General features: G+C 36.8%; 1 protein-coding gene across 1 annotated transcript; it reads right to left on the bottom strand.

The window, feature by feature from the left end:
- Positions 1 to 395: 395 nt before the first annotated feature.
- Positions 396 to 6,808, bottom strand: LOC113002629. The gene is made up of 3 exons (XM_026134664.2): positions 4,247 to 6,808; positions 3,930 to 4,149; positions 396 to 3,459 (listed from the first exon to the last, which is right to left on the bottom strand). The coding sequence occupies exon 1, from the start codon at positions 6,268 to 6,270 to the stop codon at positions 5,545 to 5,547; it is 726 nt and encodes a 241-aa protein (XP_025990449.2). The 5' UTR covers positions 6,271 to 6,808; the 3' UTR covers positions 396 to 3,459; positions 3,930 to 4,149; positions 4,247 to 5,544.
- Positions 6,809 to 18,014: the final 11,206 nt, after the last annotated feature.

Here is an 18,014-nt window from a genome sequence, read left to right as displayed (position 1 = left end):
AGTCATTGTCGGGCCTTCTCCCTGCCCTTCGCTGATAGGTAAGGCTATGTGATAATATTTTTTATATTTTATTGCTTTTGCTTGGCTTAATGTAAGAGAGCTTAAATCTGGTAATTCGTTCCGCTCGAATAATTTTTGTGAACCTTTATCTAGTGGTTTTCCGTTTGTGTCAGTAAAATAGGCAATGTTATCTTTGCGTAAGAATAATAAATCTCGTGTTTCAATTACATTTCCTTTAAATGTTTGTATATTAATCACTGTAGGTTTTGTGTGAGTTTTATTCGTGACTCGATCTTGATTTTCATTAATTGATTTTTCATCTTCGCTGTTTATTTTCTCGTCTTCCTTTTTCTCGATTGATTTGTCTGGTGGATCATTTTTATCTTCTATTTCTCTAATTTCCTCTTCATAATCTCTTAATTCTTCTGGTGATTGAGTATTCTTATTCTTTGTTTGACTTCGTGTCTGTATTCCATTATGGTCAGGAGGGTCATGTATAAGAGCTGTTTCGATCTGAGTTTTTAGTGCTTCACTCGTTTTCTTATGTACAGACGTTGTCAAATCGTGGTGCTCGTCGGCTAAATCGCCCGACACGCACTCGTCTATTTCTTCGTTGTCTGAAAGATAAAGCTCGAAATTTTTGTCCTCTTCTTCTTCATCTGATTCTTCTAACATTTTTGAAATTAATTCTGCATCTTTTGGATCATTAGGATTAAGAGATTTATTGTGTTTAATCACATTGCAATCTGCATCCTCGAGATTTACGGGATTTCTAGATAAGGCATCAGCATTTACGTTGGTTTTACCTGCCTTGTAAACAACGTCATAATCATATTCTGCTATTTCAATCTCCAGCGGAGTATTCTCATGTTAGCGTCTTGCGCATTCTTAAACCAAACCAGAGGTTTATGATCCGTAACTAAGGTGAATTTTCGTCCATATAAATACGGTCGGAAGTGTTTAACGCAATAAATTATTGCTAAAGCTTCCTTTTCATATGTATCATATTTTAATTCGTTGTCGGTTAGAGTTCTCGAAGCGTATGCTATCGGTAAATCTTTATTTATTTCTCCTTGAGATAATATGCCTTCTACTGCTATTCCGGAAGCGTCGGTAGTTAAAACAAAAGGTTTTGAAAAATCATGATATTGCAGGACTGGTTCTTCGCATAATTTTTGTTTAAGCGTTTCAAATGATTCTTCTTGATCCGATTTCCATTCAAATCGTACCTCATTTTTTAATAGGTTTGTTAATGGTTTAGCTAATTTAGAAAAATTAGGTATAAATCTTCTATAATATCCGGGTAGTCCCAAAAATTGTTTAATATTTCTCGGCGTTTTAGGCCTAGGAAAATTTTTTACTGCCTCTAATTTTTTAGGATCTGGCTTAACTCCATTCTTACTAATCACGTGTCCAAGGTATGTTACTTCCGTTTTCAAGAATTCGCATTTATCAGGCTGTAATTTAAGGTTAGCCTTGCGCAATCGATCCATTAATAGATTGAATTTTCTTTCGTGTTCCTCTAATGAGGTAGCGTAGATGACAATATCGTCCATGTAAACGAAGAGTTCCTTTCCCTGTAATCCTGTTAATACTAAATCCATTAGCCGTTGAAATGTAGCAGGAGCGTTTTTTAATCCAAATGGCATCCGATCAAATTCATAATGCCCAAAAGGCGGTGTAAAAGCTGTTTTATGGCTGTCAGCAGGATCCATTTTTATTTGATGGAATCCTGAAGATAAATCGCATATAGTAAAATAGAGAGAACCTCCTAGTTGATCTATGATATCAACTATATTAGGTAGTGGATACGCATCACCAATGGTTTTTTCGTTTAAAGCACGAAAATCTAGAGAGCCAAAATTTTTTACATCACTAGCCAAATGTATCAAATTATGAACGTTGTATATTACGTTATGATCTCCATATATCTTTTTATACTCAGTAACAAACCATGTTAAAAGTTCATGAGCATACTGATTTAATGTTTGACACCATTTTTCATCACTCAATATTCTGATAGCTACACTAAGAGCCAGAAAATGCATGTACATATGTTTAGGTAATACATTCAGTAAAACAATTGGTCCTGTATAAAGTAAAAATTGACGTAGTTCTGTTCCTTTCCATCGTTCAATTTCAGTCATATGGCATGGTTTTCTCACAAATTCTTTACAAATAAATTTAGACATAGCAACTAATTTTTCACTAAGTACTGTAAAAGTATTATGTACAAGTCTAACATTTTTAGGCCCTTTATACCAAAACTAAATTAAACGTTTCGTATTGCCTAAATAATTAATTGCCTAATTTAATATATTAAATGGAGACTGTCAAGCGGAAATTGTTTAATCATGTCTATCTTTAATTCTTCTAAACAAGAAGTTCCTGTATGATGGTCTGGATACTGTTTATTTCTAAATGATTTATCTGTTCTTAATGTTGATTGTATTTCAGGAAATATCATTCTGTTTTCAATGAAATTTCCTTCTTAAATACATTTAGAACACCCTTCATAACCAGTATGACCCTTAATTTTACACACATATGACCGAGCAGGAGTATCACAAAGAATAGCATTGATAATAATAGAAATAACTTGTGCGTTAATTCTAATTCCATTTTGTTCTAAATTTTTCATTTCATCAACAAATGGTCTGAGGAAATCATTTGAATTTTCAGGTTTGTTTTTGCCATGGTGAATTCCAATGACAAATGGTTCTGTATGATTAAGTGAATTTACACAAATAGAAGCTAAAATTGGCCAGAAATCACTTTTAGAACTATTAGTTAAAGGTAATCCATCGATATGTACATTAATTAAGATTTTCTCATGAAAAGTACAGAAAATTTGCTTCATTTTAGATTTAATTCCAAGTGCAATTCCAAAATGACTATAAATTCCACTACCCATTGTAGAAATATGTTTATTAGTTATTCGTGGTGTTTTCATTATGGTACGACAATCGATAGGAATATCAAAACCTTGTTTCCTCCAAATAGCTGAGTTAGCATTTGCAGCAGCTCTATCAATATTAAATTGTAATATCCATTCGCGCAAATCTTTCAATAACTCTTTTGTTTTATTATCAGTTACTTGAGTATTATGTGTATCTAATTCTTTTAAAAAGTTGTCAGAAGATTTACAAGATTCTTCGAAAATACTACAGCCTTTTTTCATTTCATAATTATTGTATAAATTAATATCATCAGTCCCATGTATATATTTCAACTCATTTTCTATTATTTTAGAGTGATATTCTGAGTTACTCTTGCACTCAGAATTATTAGGACCGTATAAATCTAAGTCACATACTGACACATTACTCGAGTCAATATTTTTCATATTGCTTTCAAATAATAATGTTGGTGACGAATGTTGATGACGAGCAATTTCATCATTAATTAATTGCTGCTTTCGTCTTTTGGATAATAAATGTAATGGTTTTGGCATTATTCCTGTAACAAATTCTATGTAGATGACTAATGTTATTATATCTGTATTAAGTTTAATTCTTACGAATAGAAATGTGTCATCATTAGTATTATGTAATAAAAGAAATACAAGAAACCTTATACATAAATGACGTGTTACGTTAAATAAATAAATATATGTATTAAGCAATATATTTATATAAATTTAAATAACAAAAAAAAATACCAAAGATACATGTTGCAAAGACTTAAAAAATTTCTTCAATTGGAATTTTGAGATTCTTTAATTATCTCTTAAATCTTTTTCATATTTTTGTTTGTGACTATATTACACACAATAAAGGTTATAGGGTACATATACATAATTTTTCATGCAAAGTTGAAAACTAATTTGTTACCTAACATCATTATAATAATGCACAAACGTTATTACTATTTATTAAAACATTTTATATCTTATGTTAATTTTATCATAATAACTAATGTATATTTACCTTATAATTACCTAAAATCGTTCTTGGCGACGTCTGTTAGTCTAATTTTTCGAAGAGTATTTTTCTTGTGAGATTGCTTAAAGCTATCCGTTGGTTTTTTACAAAATTATATGAAACTCAAAGAATAAAAATAAGATACGGCACGTGTATACTTTTGTGCGGTAAGAGAGAGGTTAGATCACTTTTATCGTCGATAATTTTGGAAAGCCCAGATATAATACTGCAAATAATAATAGCATTCTAATATTGAAGTACAAGATTTTCTTTTTTTACGTTTTAAAATAAATTCGTTATGCATAAATCATAAAACAACTCACCTTATTAAAAATTTTCCACGTGGATAACTGCGCATGGAATAACCAAACGGACAGGAAATAATCCCAGCTTGCGAAATATATCTTCCTTATTAACTTTTGCATACGGAAGGCTAATTCTACATTGGCTACGCTACAGCTCGCGCTCCTCAGTTGTAACCAATCAATGTAAAGCGCGGGAAGTATGCTATTCAGTGCTATTCAGTATTATTGTGTTATTCTACTTTTATCGTTCATTAAACATAAAACAATTAAGAATAGAATAACAATAGCGTTGACAATAGTGTTCTCAAATTCGTCTATGTAAGTCTTAGGCTACAAAAAATTGAACAAACTTAATTGTTTTACTCACATTCGATTATTATACTTGCTTATTTTAGAAATCTTTTACTTTGCAGGTAATCAAAACAAGCTAAAAAATTTATTGTACGACAAATGTAATAGCATCCTATAAAAAGATATTTCAGCGTTGAAATATAAAAAAATTGATTATTAAAGAGATAATTTTTAATAGTTTGCATTTTGAGAGAGAGAGAGAGAGAGAGAGAGAGAGAGAGAGAGATCTGCAAATTAAAAAGGTAAAAGAGATTTGCAAGAGTATTTATTAACATATAAACTGTATGAAAATATTAAACGCATTTTTATCGAAACATAATGCAAAATTATTTTCATGATAACTCGTCTTGACTTGTTTTAATCTATTTTTTATGTTTCGTCCCAACTATAATCAAATAAAAATTCCAACTTTTTAATTTTTCCAGTAAAAAAACTTTGAAGTACAAAAGAGTTTTTCAAAACTTGGTAATTATGCAAAATCAATTCCTTAACTTAATTAAAGTTTAAACAAAAATTAGATTTTTAAAAATTATAAAATTTTGTTTACTTATTATTTCTTATGTCTGCATTTTAAATCATAAATTCGGAGAGATTAGCATTATTTGGGTAAATCTATCCTTGTATTACATTTAATAAATAATAAAATTACACAATATAATAAAAAGCATCTCCCTCTGAATGCGCTCATTGTAATAAAATATAAAACATCTATATAGTTGCAATTATTAAATTCTATATAGTAATAGTATTATCATGTAACTCATTAATTATATAAATTTTATGTTGCTGCAATGTAATGTTGCAATATTGAATATATATTGAAGCATTACATACTTGTTATGTTAATACTATATAACAATTGCACATTTATATTATATAGAAAGAAGCAGTAGATAGAAGTAGCTGTGATGTAAATATTATGAAACATTTGTTATATAAACTGTTACTCTCAAATTATATAGCAGTTACAAATTGTGTCGACTGGGTTTCTTCTTATCTTTTCTGTCTTGAATGTCTTGACCGTTCTTTTTACTTTTCGCTTCTTGCGAACTCACTCTCGATTTCGATTTTTCTTTCACTTTCTTTGAAACCACGAACGCACTTTCACTTTCGTCGTTTTCTGTCATTCTTGCTTCTTCTCGAAGCAACCGCTCTTCTAAATTCTGCAACGTCTGCATATCCGGCGGCATGTTGTCCCACGCTGTCTGAAATGTCGCGAACTTCGGCGTCAGATTCCCCAGGATTTTTGCCATGATCACCGTATCGATCACCGTTTCGCCCACGTCGAGCAACTGCGCTGCCATATTTTGCACCTTTGTAATATGCTGCGTTATCGAATCGCTCGCACTCATGCGATACTCGTATAAACGCGTCGACAGCAATAGCTTATTCGATGCCGATTTCTGTTCATGTATTCGCGCTAACTTTTTCCACATTTCACACGCGTTCTCACACGTTAGCATGGGCCTCTTTTGTTCTGGCTCGAGCGTCGAGCTCAACAAATACATCGCGTTCGCGTTCTTTACTGACCACGTTTCACGCGCGGCCCCCGCTTCCGGCATCGGCGTCGAGCCATTTACGATATCCCATAACCGGTGGGCCATAAATAACGTCCGCATCTCGAATTTCCAGCTCTGGTAATCCGTACCATTGAATTTCGTGATATTCTTTACTGAGATCGCCTCAGCCATCGCGGATTACTTTTTGCTCGCACACCGCTTTGAATTCACTCGCGAACACGATGCCAATATGACCGTCCTCGGCAGTCTCACGTGTCTCTACCGGCGCTTCGCGCGCACCACGTTTTTTTCTCACTCGCGATTTTTTCTCTCTTTCGCGCGACTTATTCGCGCGCTCGACAACTCAACGATTCACACTCGTTTCCGCAAACGCCTCGCAGTCAGCGTGACTGGGCCCATAACCTGTTGAGCGGAAATGAGTGATGGATGTGAAGGAAGAGTCTCTGAGGAGAGCTATCGAGCAGGTTTTATAAAAATGTTCACTCACACTCTTTTCTTTGACAAAAAAACGGTAATGAAAAGTAAACTTTATTATTTCCTTTGAACTCGTTGCTTATACAAAAAGGTTTGTTCAGTGAATCGCGTGCTCTCCCGTGGACTGCCAAACACAAAGTAAGTCCGGAAGCCGGACACGCGTACTTTCGGGCCGCTCTGGCTAGTCTCGGACTGCTATTCGCCGAGCGTTCGCCCGTCTCTGATTGGGCGATCGCGCCTCTGATCCGACCCGCAACGAACTACTCCAATAGAAACCCATAGAGTCAAAAATTTCTTCATGATATCTAAATATACTAAGTGCATAGGATCTAGTGAAAACTGATTCACCAAATCTATATCAAGATTTAATAATGGAGATATACTTTTATGATGTTCTTCATGTAATTGTTTATTGAACGTTTCTTTTGTCCTCAGTTGTCCATTTTTACAAGGAAAGGTCATTTTGTGATTAATATATTCTCCCTCAACATAGCATTTTTCACAGCCATACTTTGAGTTATGACCAACACAACATTTAAGGAAAGCTCGTCTTGGGGCATCACAAATTATGGATCTGATTTTAAATGTAAATAATTTTTGATCAATTTCAATACCATTATGTAATATGTCTTTGAGTTCTTGTATCAAATCTTGTAGATAAAGATTGACGGGTTCTGATTTTTCTTTGCCAGTGCACAAAGCTACAATAAATGGTTTACACAAAGATTGTATGCTCAATGACCTACAAAGAATTGATATAGGCCAGACACCTATACTGTTACTTTTGAACAATGGTAAACCATCAAAATTAAAATCTAAATCTAAAATTTTTGAACTTGGTTCTTTTTGTAACAAAGGCTTCAACTGATTGCTTATGCCAAAGTAAGTAAATTTTTCATTGTGTAATTGGATTGATTTTGTATTTCTTGGAGTATGTAATAGAGCTCTTCCTTATAGTGGAATATCAGGATGAAATACTTCGAGTATTGATAATAAATCATCTAATGCTGATAGTGTTATATTATGAGCTAAAGCTCAATATTTCTATTTATTTTGTAAAGTATTTGGTATTATTTCACTGTTCAAAACGTGTTTCTCAGTAATCTCTGATTCTTCAAATATTTCTAATGTAATATTATGTAATTCTTTAGGTCTCTCTACTTTAATATCAACAAGATTTTCATTGACTGATTCTTTATGATTTTCACAATCATTACGTTGCTGATCATATCATTTGTGTATTGAAAGCATTATTTTATCTGTATTTCCTTATATACTGAAAAAAGATGATAGAATATATATCAACACGAAAATGTCTAAAACGTACGCAGCCTAAATATCGATCATGTATAGATTAAGAAATTATACGAATCGATATAGATTGCAATTTATATTATAAAAAAATTTTTTTATATGGAATATAGAGTATATAATGTGTAGAACAATTTAATATACAACAATACTCTTACCTTAGAAGTCTCTCTGCTATTTTTGTAAAGAATTCTCACTTCACAAAATAAAGTGCACCGGTACTCATAATCAGCTCAGTGATGAAAATTGCGTTGCTTGCACTTTTTGCACTCATCATCTTCACTTTCTCTCTCTCCAACGCTTATAAATCTTGTTTCAAGTGCAAACATTTTTGGGGATTTCAAGCAATGCGAATAATATATTCTACTGATATACATTGTTACGTCCGGAGTTGAAGTAGGATAGGTAAGACATGGAGGGAGAGAGGAGAGACGTAACAACATGAGAATGTGCCCATGAGACACAGGCAGGCCGCGTCGACAACCCAGAATATATGGGTCAATGGGTCCACAGCGGGGGACCCAATGACAAACATTCAGGGTGTTCCGCGTCCCTCGGTCCTGTTTTGAGGCAGCAAATTTAATTGCTTTACCTCGGGATCGGACCTAGTGCTTGGCTCAATAGAGCGAGGGATGATGAGTCAGGTTGAGAAATTAATCAAGTTCCTTATAATTAATCATCGATTTATTTAAAAAAAAAGGATATATAAAAGATAAATATATATATATATAAGAGAAAAAAAATTAATTCTATGTAAAAGTAATTTATTACAATTTAGAGCTGTTAGGGAGCGCAATTTAGTAATAATAAAAAAAAACGAAAAAATCGCAGACTCGCGATACAAAGCTCGAGGTTAACAATTACGATTATACACATTTATATATACATATATAATATTCTATACTAGTGTAACGAGTAGGGTATTCGCATGTGTGTATGTGTGCCTATGTTGGGACTTCATTCAATATGGCGGTATTGGGGCGGAAGTGATTTAAAAATATTAGTTTGGGAATTAAATAATATTTTGGATATATATAGGGGAGATACACGGGGACTGGTGCATCGGGGGGAGACTGAGAAAGGAAGACACGGACCGCTTCGAGGTCAAAATCTTCGGGGCCGATAGAGAACGCGCCAGGAGGGAGTGGGACAGAAGAAATCGGAAACATTGAGAGAATTAACTCTAGCGATTGAAGAGGACCAGGGGCAAAATAACAACGTGGGGTAGAGGTAGTTCCTCTGCGATCTCTATACTAAGCGCGGGGCTAGGAGAACGATCCTAGTCCTCGAGATCATGCGATACGAGGATCGGAGGGGTGGAGCAAGGTTGCTCCTTCTCCTCGTGGGGCCCTACGTTTGGGAAATCCGCAGGAGGTTGGTCTTCCTCCAAATCGTGAATCTCAGGGATCGGAGATTCCTGAGAAGAGAGCGAAACGGGAGAGTCCGGGAAGATTCTATAGGTTATTTGAGAATCGAGGGAGTCGGCGCGAAGAAGATTTTCTCCGGGGGAGTCTGGGGGAGGAGAATTATCTAAGGGGGAGTCGGTGCGATAAAAACTATCTACGGGGGAGTCGGCGTGAAGAAAATTATCTACGAGGGAGTGGGGGAAAAATGCGAACGGGGGAAGTCGCTCTTCTTCCGGTGCGACCGGCGAGTACGAGACGGGGGCAAAGTCGATTGACTTGGGCGGCAATCCGGCGGATTTCCTCCTCAATGGCTTCGAGGCGACGGATTCGGCGATTGCGGCGATTTCGGCGGCGCTTCGCAGCTGCTCGTGACTGGTTTTTATGAATTTTGGGGACTTTATTCACTAAAATAAAAGAAAATACTCCGTTTCTCTCTGTTTGGCGAAAAGTTAAAATTTAGACAATTTCTCGGGTTAACTCGAGTGGAGTTCGAGTGAAACCGAGGGAAAAGATCGGAAGTAAAAAAAAGGGTTCGACAGAATCTAAGGGGAGAGAAGGAAACGAGAATTCTTACGAGAAAATCCCTAGAAAGGAAAGGATTTAAAGATAAAGAAATTCTTTCGGATTAACTCTTACGAGTTAATCCCAGGAAAGAGAAGAATTAAAAATAAAGAGATTCTTTCGGATTAACTCTTACGAGTTAATCCCAAGAAAGAAAAGAATTTAAAGATAAAGAGATTCTTTCGGATTAACTCTTACGAGTTAATCCCAAGAAAGAGAAGAATTAAAAATAAAGAGATTCTTTCGGATTAACTCTTACGAGTTAATCCCAAGAAAGAAAAGAATTTAAAGATAAAGAGATTCTTTCGGATTAACTCTTACGAGTTAATCCCAAGAAAGAGAAGAATTAAAAATAAAGAGATTTTTTTGGATTAACTCTTACGAGTTAATCCCAAGAAAGAAAAGAATTTAAAGATAAAGAGAGAGAGAGAGAGTATGGAGAGGAGCATGGGAAGGAAAGAGTAATAACCTTAATAAATATATTATGTTCAAAATCTTTCGCAAGAGAGAGAAAGGGTGTTCGAAGAACGAGAGCGAAACAAACGGTTGATTCGGGACTTACTGCTTGCAGATTGTAGTGTGAGTGTCGATGTAGGTGAATGCTATTCTCTCGGAGCCGCAGGGCTTCAAACTGGGCCGCACTCGGCGGGAGATAGTAGGTCCGGTCGGAGGTGTTCCGGGTGCAATGGACAATGGTCCGCAGATCCCAACTGGGGACGTTTGAACTGACACTTTTTTCTCTCGATCGAGACTTGCGCCGCGCACGAGTTTAAAGGCCGCGGATCCGAGAGTCGCAGAACTCGGGCATGCAAGATGCCACGGAACTGCGATTCGGATGAAGACGAGACTAGGCTGAACCGAACTGTACGGTCTGAAGTGAACTGTGAACTGCATGAAGCGAACTGTGTACTGTGCGCTCCACTAGAAGACGCACCTATTTATACTATTTTTCTATGATTTCCTTTGTTCCTTCGAGGGCCGTGTGCACCACTTTATTCATTAATACACCCACGTGCAATATTTACTTTTACGATTTTTTTATATTCCTCGGTAATTGTTATCCGAGAAAGCAGCAGGTTTGACAATTGAACTCTCAGAAGCATTAAATGTCAAAAAATTCTTTGATTTGTTGCTATGCGGGTGTCGGGTATCAGAACTCGAAGGGATGCACACGTGCGTTCTCCAGCTCCCTGATTTTACTATCTTGGGTGTTTCCGGTATCGAGCAACAGTGTCACCTCAGATCTCCTTAATTGATGAATTTATAAATACTTAATTCGTGACATCCGGTTATTGCCGTGAGAATCACCGTATTCTTGGGATCGGGGTGAGATCACCGTCGCTCACCCGTTAATTAGAATATCCGCTGATTGCGAAGGAAAGAATCGTTACTCCGCAGGACGTAACAACATCAAGGTGTATAAAAATTCCAGGACTTTACATTTTGAAAAAAATATATTTTTGTGAGTTTCATAGAAAAGTTGTATAATGTTTTAGAGAGGAACAAATAACTAAAGCAGAACAGGGAATCATCACGATGTCAAAATGATGTCAAAGTGACTGCAAAACGATTATTAAGTCACTTTTTAATCAGTTACGATTCATTTTGATGTCATTTTGACGTACATTGTAAATCACTTTGATGTCATTTTGACTTGTTCTGCTTGGGAATGGAAAAATTATTATAATTTTTGAAAAAAATGTTTTTTATAGTTATTTAAAGGTCATCACAATTTTTTACATAAAATTATATAATTTGTTTACATAATATCATATATTGGTTTCAAATACGTTTTTTGTACGTATCCATAGTTTTATAACCGTAAAGAACTTTTAAAAAACGTTTTAACAGAAACGTTTTTAAAATCATAGTTTAAGAAACGTATTTGTTATGTTTCCACAGTTAAGAAGAAACGTAAAAAATACGTAAAAAAACGTTTCTTAAACTATGGTTTCCAAAACGTTTCTGTTTAAACGTTTTTCGAAGGTTCTTTACGGTTATGAAACTATATATACGTTTTAAAAACGTATTTAAAACCATTAGGTGCTACGTGGGCGAATTCCTGCTAAACTGTTTGAGTACTAAAATCAGGAATGGAACACCAAATTAGCACCTAATTAGCACTTAATTTTGATACATATGTTGTTCACATTTCTGTGGTAGGGGTGTTAACTTGATAGAGGTGATCTTCACATGAGATGTTCTGAGAAAAATATTGCGACAAAAAGATTTTTTGCTAAAATAAAAAAATGCGAGCGAAACAATAAGAAGAGAAATCAAGTTATTGCCTGAAAGATGGGCCAAGGTTCTAGCTTCCGATGGAGCATACTTTGAATAAAGTAACAATTATTTTTATGTTTCAAATCAATGCTTTTTTTAATCAAATAATCCCTAAAGTCACACTTGTACACCCAATATTTTAATTTTTTTTAAGTTATTTATTCGACTATTTGGTAAAATTTGCACTATGAATATAGGTAAAATTTTTTTTCTTGTTTATTTCTTGTTGATTTATTTGTTGAAAATCTTATTACCTTCTGGAATTCCAAATTGTCGATGTTCTGGAATCGTCATTCTTTTAAAACTTCATTTTCTTCAAATGTATTGTTACATCCAGCCTTAAGGAAAGGAAGGCAGGGAAGGATGGAACAAAAACTCTTTTATTCTCGTGACCGCACTAGTGGGACGTGCGGCACGAGCCGAACGCACTTTTGAAGATTCCGAAATTATGCGTCAACGTGTAAAGACACGCTTTAACGCCTTTTCAAAATTGTGCGATCGTTGGTCCTAATTTGAGTCAGAGAATTCAATCTCTATAACTCGGGATCAGACCGAGTGTAATCTTTTCGAGTCGGGAGGTTAGTGTGTGAGTACGAGATGGGTTTGATGAAATAAAATTTTACATTGGAGCTTCTTTTTAACTAAAATTTAACATATATTCTGATACTTGAATTTTACATACATAAAGATTCAAAAGAATTAGCAAATGAATACATTATCGGTTATTGTTATTTAATAGAAAAAGAAAGAACAAAACAATATAACAAGGTAATCATTATTAATTAAGACAGCAGTACTGTTACGTCCAGGGTTAAAGAAGGGTAGACAAGGTATAGAGGGAGAAGGGAGGGACGTAACAATTCGAGAGTGTGCACGTGCGGCACGGGAGACCGCGTCGACAACCCGGGATATAGGTCAGTAGGGCCCGCAGCGGGAGGCCCCAATGGCAAAATATGCGGGATGCTCCGCGTCCCTTGGCCCTATTTTGAGGCAACAAACTTAATTGCTTTACCTCGGGATTGGACCTAGTGCTTATCTTGTAAGAGCGAGGGATGGTGATAGTGGTTATGAAATTAGCACCAATTAATTATTGTACCTGGTTTATTTTAATCAGTAGTAAATGAGAATACAAATTTGTTTATTTAAAAAAATGATTTATATTCATAAAAAACAACGGTTTAAACTAAAGGCTCTATATAATTTTTAAGTTAACAATTACAATGTCGAATACAACTGGACTTGTGATATAATTATAATGTTAAACTAAGAGAAGGCTAAAATCAAATATTATATCCCTATAGGAACGATTTAAACTGAAGGTTCTATAAATTTAAAGTAAACAATTACACTGTAGAGTATACTATACAACTGACTTATTCTTATATCGGATAATTACTACTTATAATTTTCTTAACTATATAAATACACATATATATATATATATATATATATATATATATATATACGTGTATGTATGTGTGGATGTAGGTGTGCGATTTACATTGGAAGTTCTTTTAACACAGCGGTGTTGGGGCGGAAATGATTTAAGAATATTAGCTTGGGGACTAAATAATACCTTGGGTATGTATGGGGAAGATACACAGGAACGAGCGCATCGGGAGGAGAACGGGAAAGGAAGGCACGGACCGCTTCGAGATCAAATTCTTTGGGCCCGAGCGAGAACGCGCCAGGAGGGAGTGGGGCAGAGGACATTGGAAGTACCGACAAAACAGATTCCAATGACTGAAGGGGACCAGGGGCAAAATAGCAACGTGGGGGGAGGGGTGGCAGCTCCTCTACGAATTCCACACTAAGCGCGGGGCTAGGAGAACGATTCTCATCCTCGAGATTGTGAGATCCGAGGATCGAAGGAGTTGAGAAAGTTTCCTCCTCCTCTTCGAGATCGTGGGCCCCTACACTAGGAGAATCCGCAGGAAGTTGGTCTTCCACCGGATCGTAGACAACAGGGATCGGAGTTCCAGGAGGAGAGAGTGAAACAGAAGAATCCGGGAAGATCCTATAAGTTAACTGAGAATCGGGGGAGTCGGCGCGAAGAGAATTATCTATGGGGGAGTCAGCGCGAAGATTTTCTACGGGGGAGTCGGGGCGCGGAGAATTATCTAAGGGGGAGTCGGCGCGATAAAAACTATCTACTGGGGAGTAGGCGTGGGGAAAATTATCTACGGGGGAGTGGGGGAAAAATGCGAATGGGGGAAGTCGCTCTTCTTCCGGTGCGACCGGCGAGTACGAGACAGGGGGGCAAAGTCGATTGACTTGGGCGGCGATCTGGTGGATTTCCTCCTCAATGGCTTTGAGGCGGCGGATTCGGCGATTGTGGCGATTCCGGTGCCGCTTCACGGCTGCTCGGGACTTATATTCGTGGATTCGGGGAATATTATCATTATTCACTAAAAAAAAACGAAACTCCGTTTCTCTCTATGTTTATCGAAAGGTTGGAATTTAAACACTCCTTCGGGTTAACCCGAACAGGGTTCGAGTGAAACCAGAGGAGATTGAAGGTAAAAAGGGTTCGGCTAAATCTAAAGAGAGGAAGAGGAGGAAAGAAATTTTTACGATTGAAGAGACGAAATAAAGAGATTCTTCCGGATTGACTCTTGTGAGTAAATCCCAAGAAGAATGGAGAATTAGTAAATAAAAAATTCTTCCGGATTGACTCTTGTGAGTAAATCCTAAGAAAGAGGAAAATTAATAATAAAGAGATTCTTCCGGATTGACTCTTGTGAGTAAATCCCAAGAAGAATGGAAAATTAGTAATAAAAAGATTCCTCCGGATTGACTCTTGTGAGTAAATCCTAAGAAAGAGGAAAATTAATAATAAAAAGATTCCTCCGGATTGACTCTTGTGAGTAAATCCTAAGAAAAAGGAAAATTAATAATAAAAAGATTCCTCCGGATTGACTCTTGTGAGTAAATCCTAAGAAAGAGGAAAAATAATAAAAAGATTCCTCCGGATTGACTCTTGTGAGTAAATCCTAAGAAAGAGGAAAATTAGAGAGAGAGAGAGAGAGAGTATGGGTGAGTAATAAATTTAGTGGATATATTATGTTTATACAAAAAAAAAATCCTTCGCAAAGAGAGAAAAGGTGTTCGAGAAAAAGAACAAGAGCGGAAGTAAACTAGGTGATTAATTCTGGACTTACTACTTGCTGAATGTGTGAGTGTTGATAATAGTGAATGGAATACTCTCGGAGTCGCAGGCCTCCAAACTGGGCCGTAACCAGCGGGAGATGGTCCGGTCGGAGGGATTCCGCGTGCGATGGGCAATGGTCTGCAGACCCCAACCAGGCACGTTTTGAATGGCACTTTTTCTTTCGACCGAGACGTACGCTCCGCACGAATTTAAAGGCCGCGATCCGAGAGTCAGAGAACTCGAGCATACAAGATGGAACTGCGACTCGGAATGATCAAGACTAGACTGCTCGCTCCGCTGGAAAACGCGCCTATTTATACAAATTTTCGTCTATGATTCCCTTTGTCCCATCGAGGGCCGTGTGCACCACTTTATTCATTAATGCGCCCACGTACAATATTTGTTTTTATATTTCTCGGTAATTGTTATCCGAGAAAGCGGCAGGTTTGACAATTGAACTCCTGAAAGCATTAAATGTCAAAAATTTTCGATTTATTGCTATGTGGGTGCCGGACGTTCAGAGTTCAAAGGGGTGCACACGTGCGTCTTCCAGCTCCTTGATTTCATTACCTTTGATGTCTTGGGCGTCAAGCGACAGTGTCATCTCAAATCTCCATGATTGGTGAATTTATCTCTACTTAATTCACGACATCTAATTATTGCCGTGAGAGTCACCATATTCTTGGAATCAGGGTGAGATCACCGTTGCTCGGCCCCCGTTAATTGGGATATCCGCTGGTTGCGAAGGAGAAGAATCGTTACTCCGCAGGACGTAACAGTACGTAATCGGTTAGTTTAATTAAAATACAAAATGATTAGGCAATGATTATTCAGAAGTTTAAAAGTTATATACATTGTTTAATATCGATACATAATTATAAAAGTGAACAAAACAAGAAATTAATTAAAGGTTATTGAAGAAATTAGTATTATGCATTATCGCTAGGATTTATAGTATTAAATAAAAAAAAATAAATAAAAATAAAAACTTAATTCTATTACATTTGTGTGGGAGAAGATAGAATTGACGCATTTGTAAGTTTCGTTAATTTACTATTTAGGAGTGGTAATAATTATAAAATAATGGATTCGGTGGGAGGTGGATCTTCAGGATCGTGGTCGGAAAGGAGAATTACTTCTTCTAGGAATTCCACGCTGGACGTGGAATTCACTGGTGAGGGAGGAGAGGGAATTTCCTCTATGAATTCCACGCTAGGCGCAGGACTCAAGGGGGAAGAAGGATTAGAGAGATCCTCTGGGACAGGCGAATACGAGGGGGAGGGAAAATCAACGGGGTCTTCGGGGACAGGCGAGTACGAGGGGGAAGGGAGATCAACGGGATCTTCGAGGATAGGCGAGTACGGAGGGGTATCTGGAGCGATCCTATATGTAAGGAGAGAGGAGATAGAGGGAGCAGGGGACGGAGAAGATGAGGAAGGGGAAGGTGGGTTGCGTTCCTCTGGGATAAGCGGAGGTATCTCCAAAGATGGCGCCCATCCAGGAGCCGGTTCCTGGCGCAAATTCTCCCGTTCCCTTATCCTTAGGATTGCCCAGAGGCACTCGAGGATAACGACTTGCCTCCCGAAGTATTCCCGGAGACGATTCGGACGATGGCGATGGGGTCGCGATTTTCGTGGGATGTGAATTTTGCCCACTAACCGATAATTAATCAGTGAATTAGGAGAATTTGGTAAGTGACTGAATTAAAACTAACTTACTCTCTGATTGATAAATATGTCAGGTCCCTCTGTCTTCGAAAGCTTTATGGTTGAAGTCGGTTCTGGGCTGACCTCGGAAGCTCGGTGATTGTTTAATTGAGACACAGATTCTAAGTTTTAAAATGATTTTAACGCGCACAGCTTCGATACTTGCAACGCGTGGATGTGAGTGCGGAGTTGAACTTTGAATTTTTTTTGAATGTATGATCTCGAGGCGTTCGAAGCTGCGTATTTTATAGGGCTTAGGAAAAGGGCGTGAGATTAGTTTGGTGGGTGAGATGAGGATTTGATTGGGTGAAGCTTTTTGAGCTTTTTCCCTTTCCTTGGAGATTCCTTGTTGTCGAAATTTTGAGCTTATTCGTTGGGTAGTTCACCAACGCTCACTACCAATCATATTCTCGGATGATCTCTTGTTGGCTAATTTTCCATCTTCTCCCGATTTTTCTTAACTCTAAGAGGGGCGAGCAGTTGCATCACCCAATCGCTTAAGGGATTCGTTATCTTACGGTTCCTCTTCTTGGAACGTTCGGTCCCGATTTTTTATATCGCCGCGTCCGTTTATTTGGGACTCGCTTTCCATATGAATCATCTTTCCGTTCGTGATGAAACATAGGTTCGAACAAACAAAGCCGGGTTGTAAATTTTGATTTTATAGTTTTATAGTTTCCGTCCGGCGTCGCGACTCAATCTTATCTCTGATTGTTGCCAGACTTTAGTAGCGTTTAGATTTTTTCTCTTTCGAGTCCAGGCTTTGTTCGTCCATATGAATTATTAAATAAGCATCATTGTTTATAATTTTGCAGTCGCACGATTTCTCCTTTTTTTGCTTCTATTTATTGCTCCGGATGTAATATGTGGCCATTATATATATATATATATATATATATATATATATATATATATATACCGAGAACAATGTTTGATTTTTTTTTCTTATAATAGCCGGGTGATAGTGTTATTTATAAAAGAGAAATCGTGGAGTTCCGGGTATAAGTATTGTAAATTTTACAGACA

The sequence above is a fragment of the Solenopsis invicta genome, chromosome 16 (assembly GCF_016802725.1).
Source record: "Solenopsis invicta isolate M01_SB chromosome 16, UNIL_Sinv_3.0, whole genome shotgun sequence".
NCBI classification, from domain to species: domain Eukaryota; kingdom Metazoa; phylum Arthropoda; class Insecta; order Hymenoptera; family Formicidae; genus Solenopsis; species Solenopsis invicta.
This window is presented reverse-complemented; position numbering and strand designations above follow the sequence as displayed.

Bases quoted from the DNA above. Each gene is read 5' to 3' on its own strand.
- LOC113002629 (XM_026134664.2), bottom strand. From the start codon at position 6,270: ATGGCTGAGGCGATCTCAGTAAAGAATATCACGAAATTCAATGGTACG.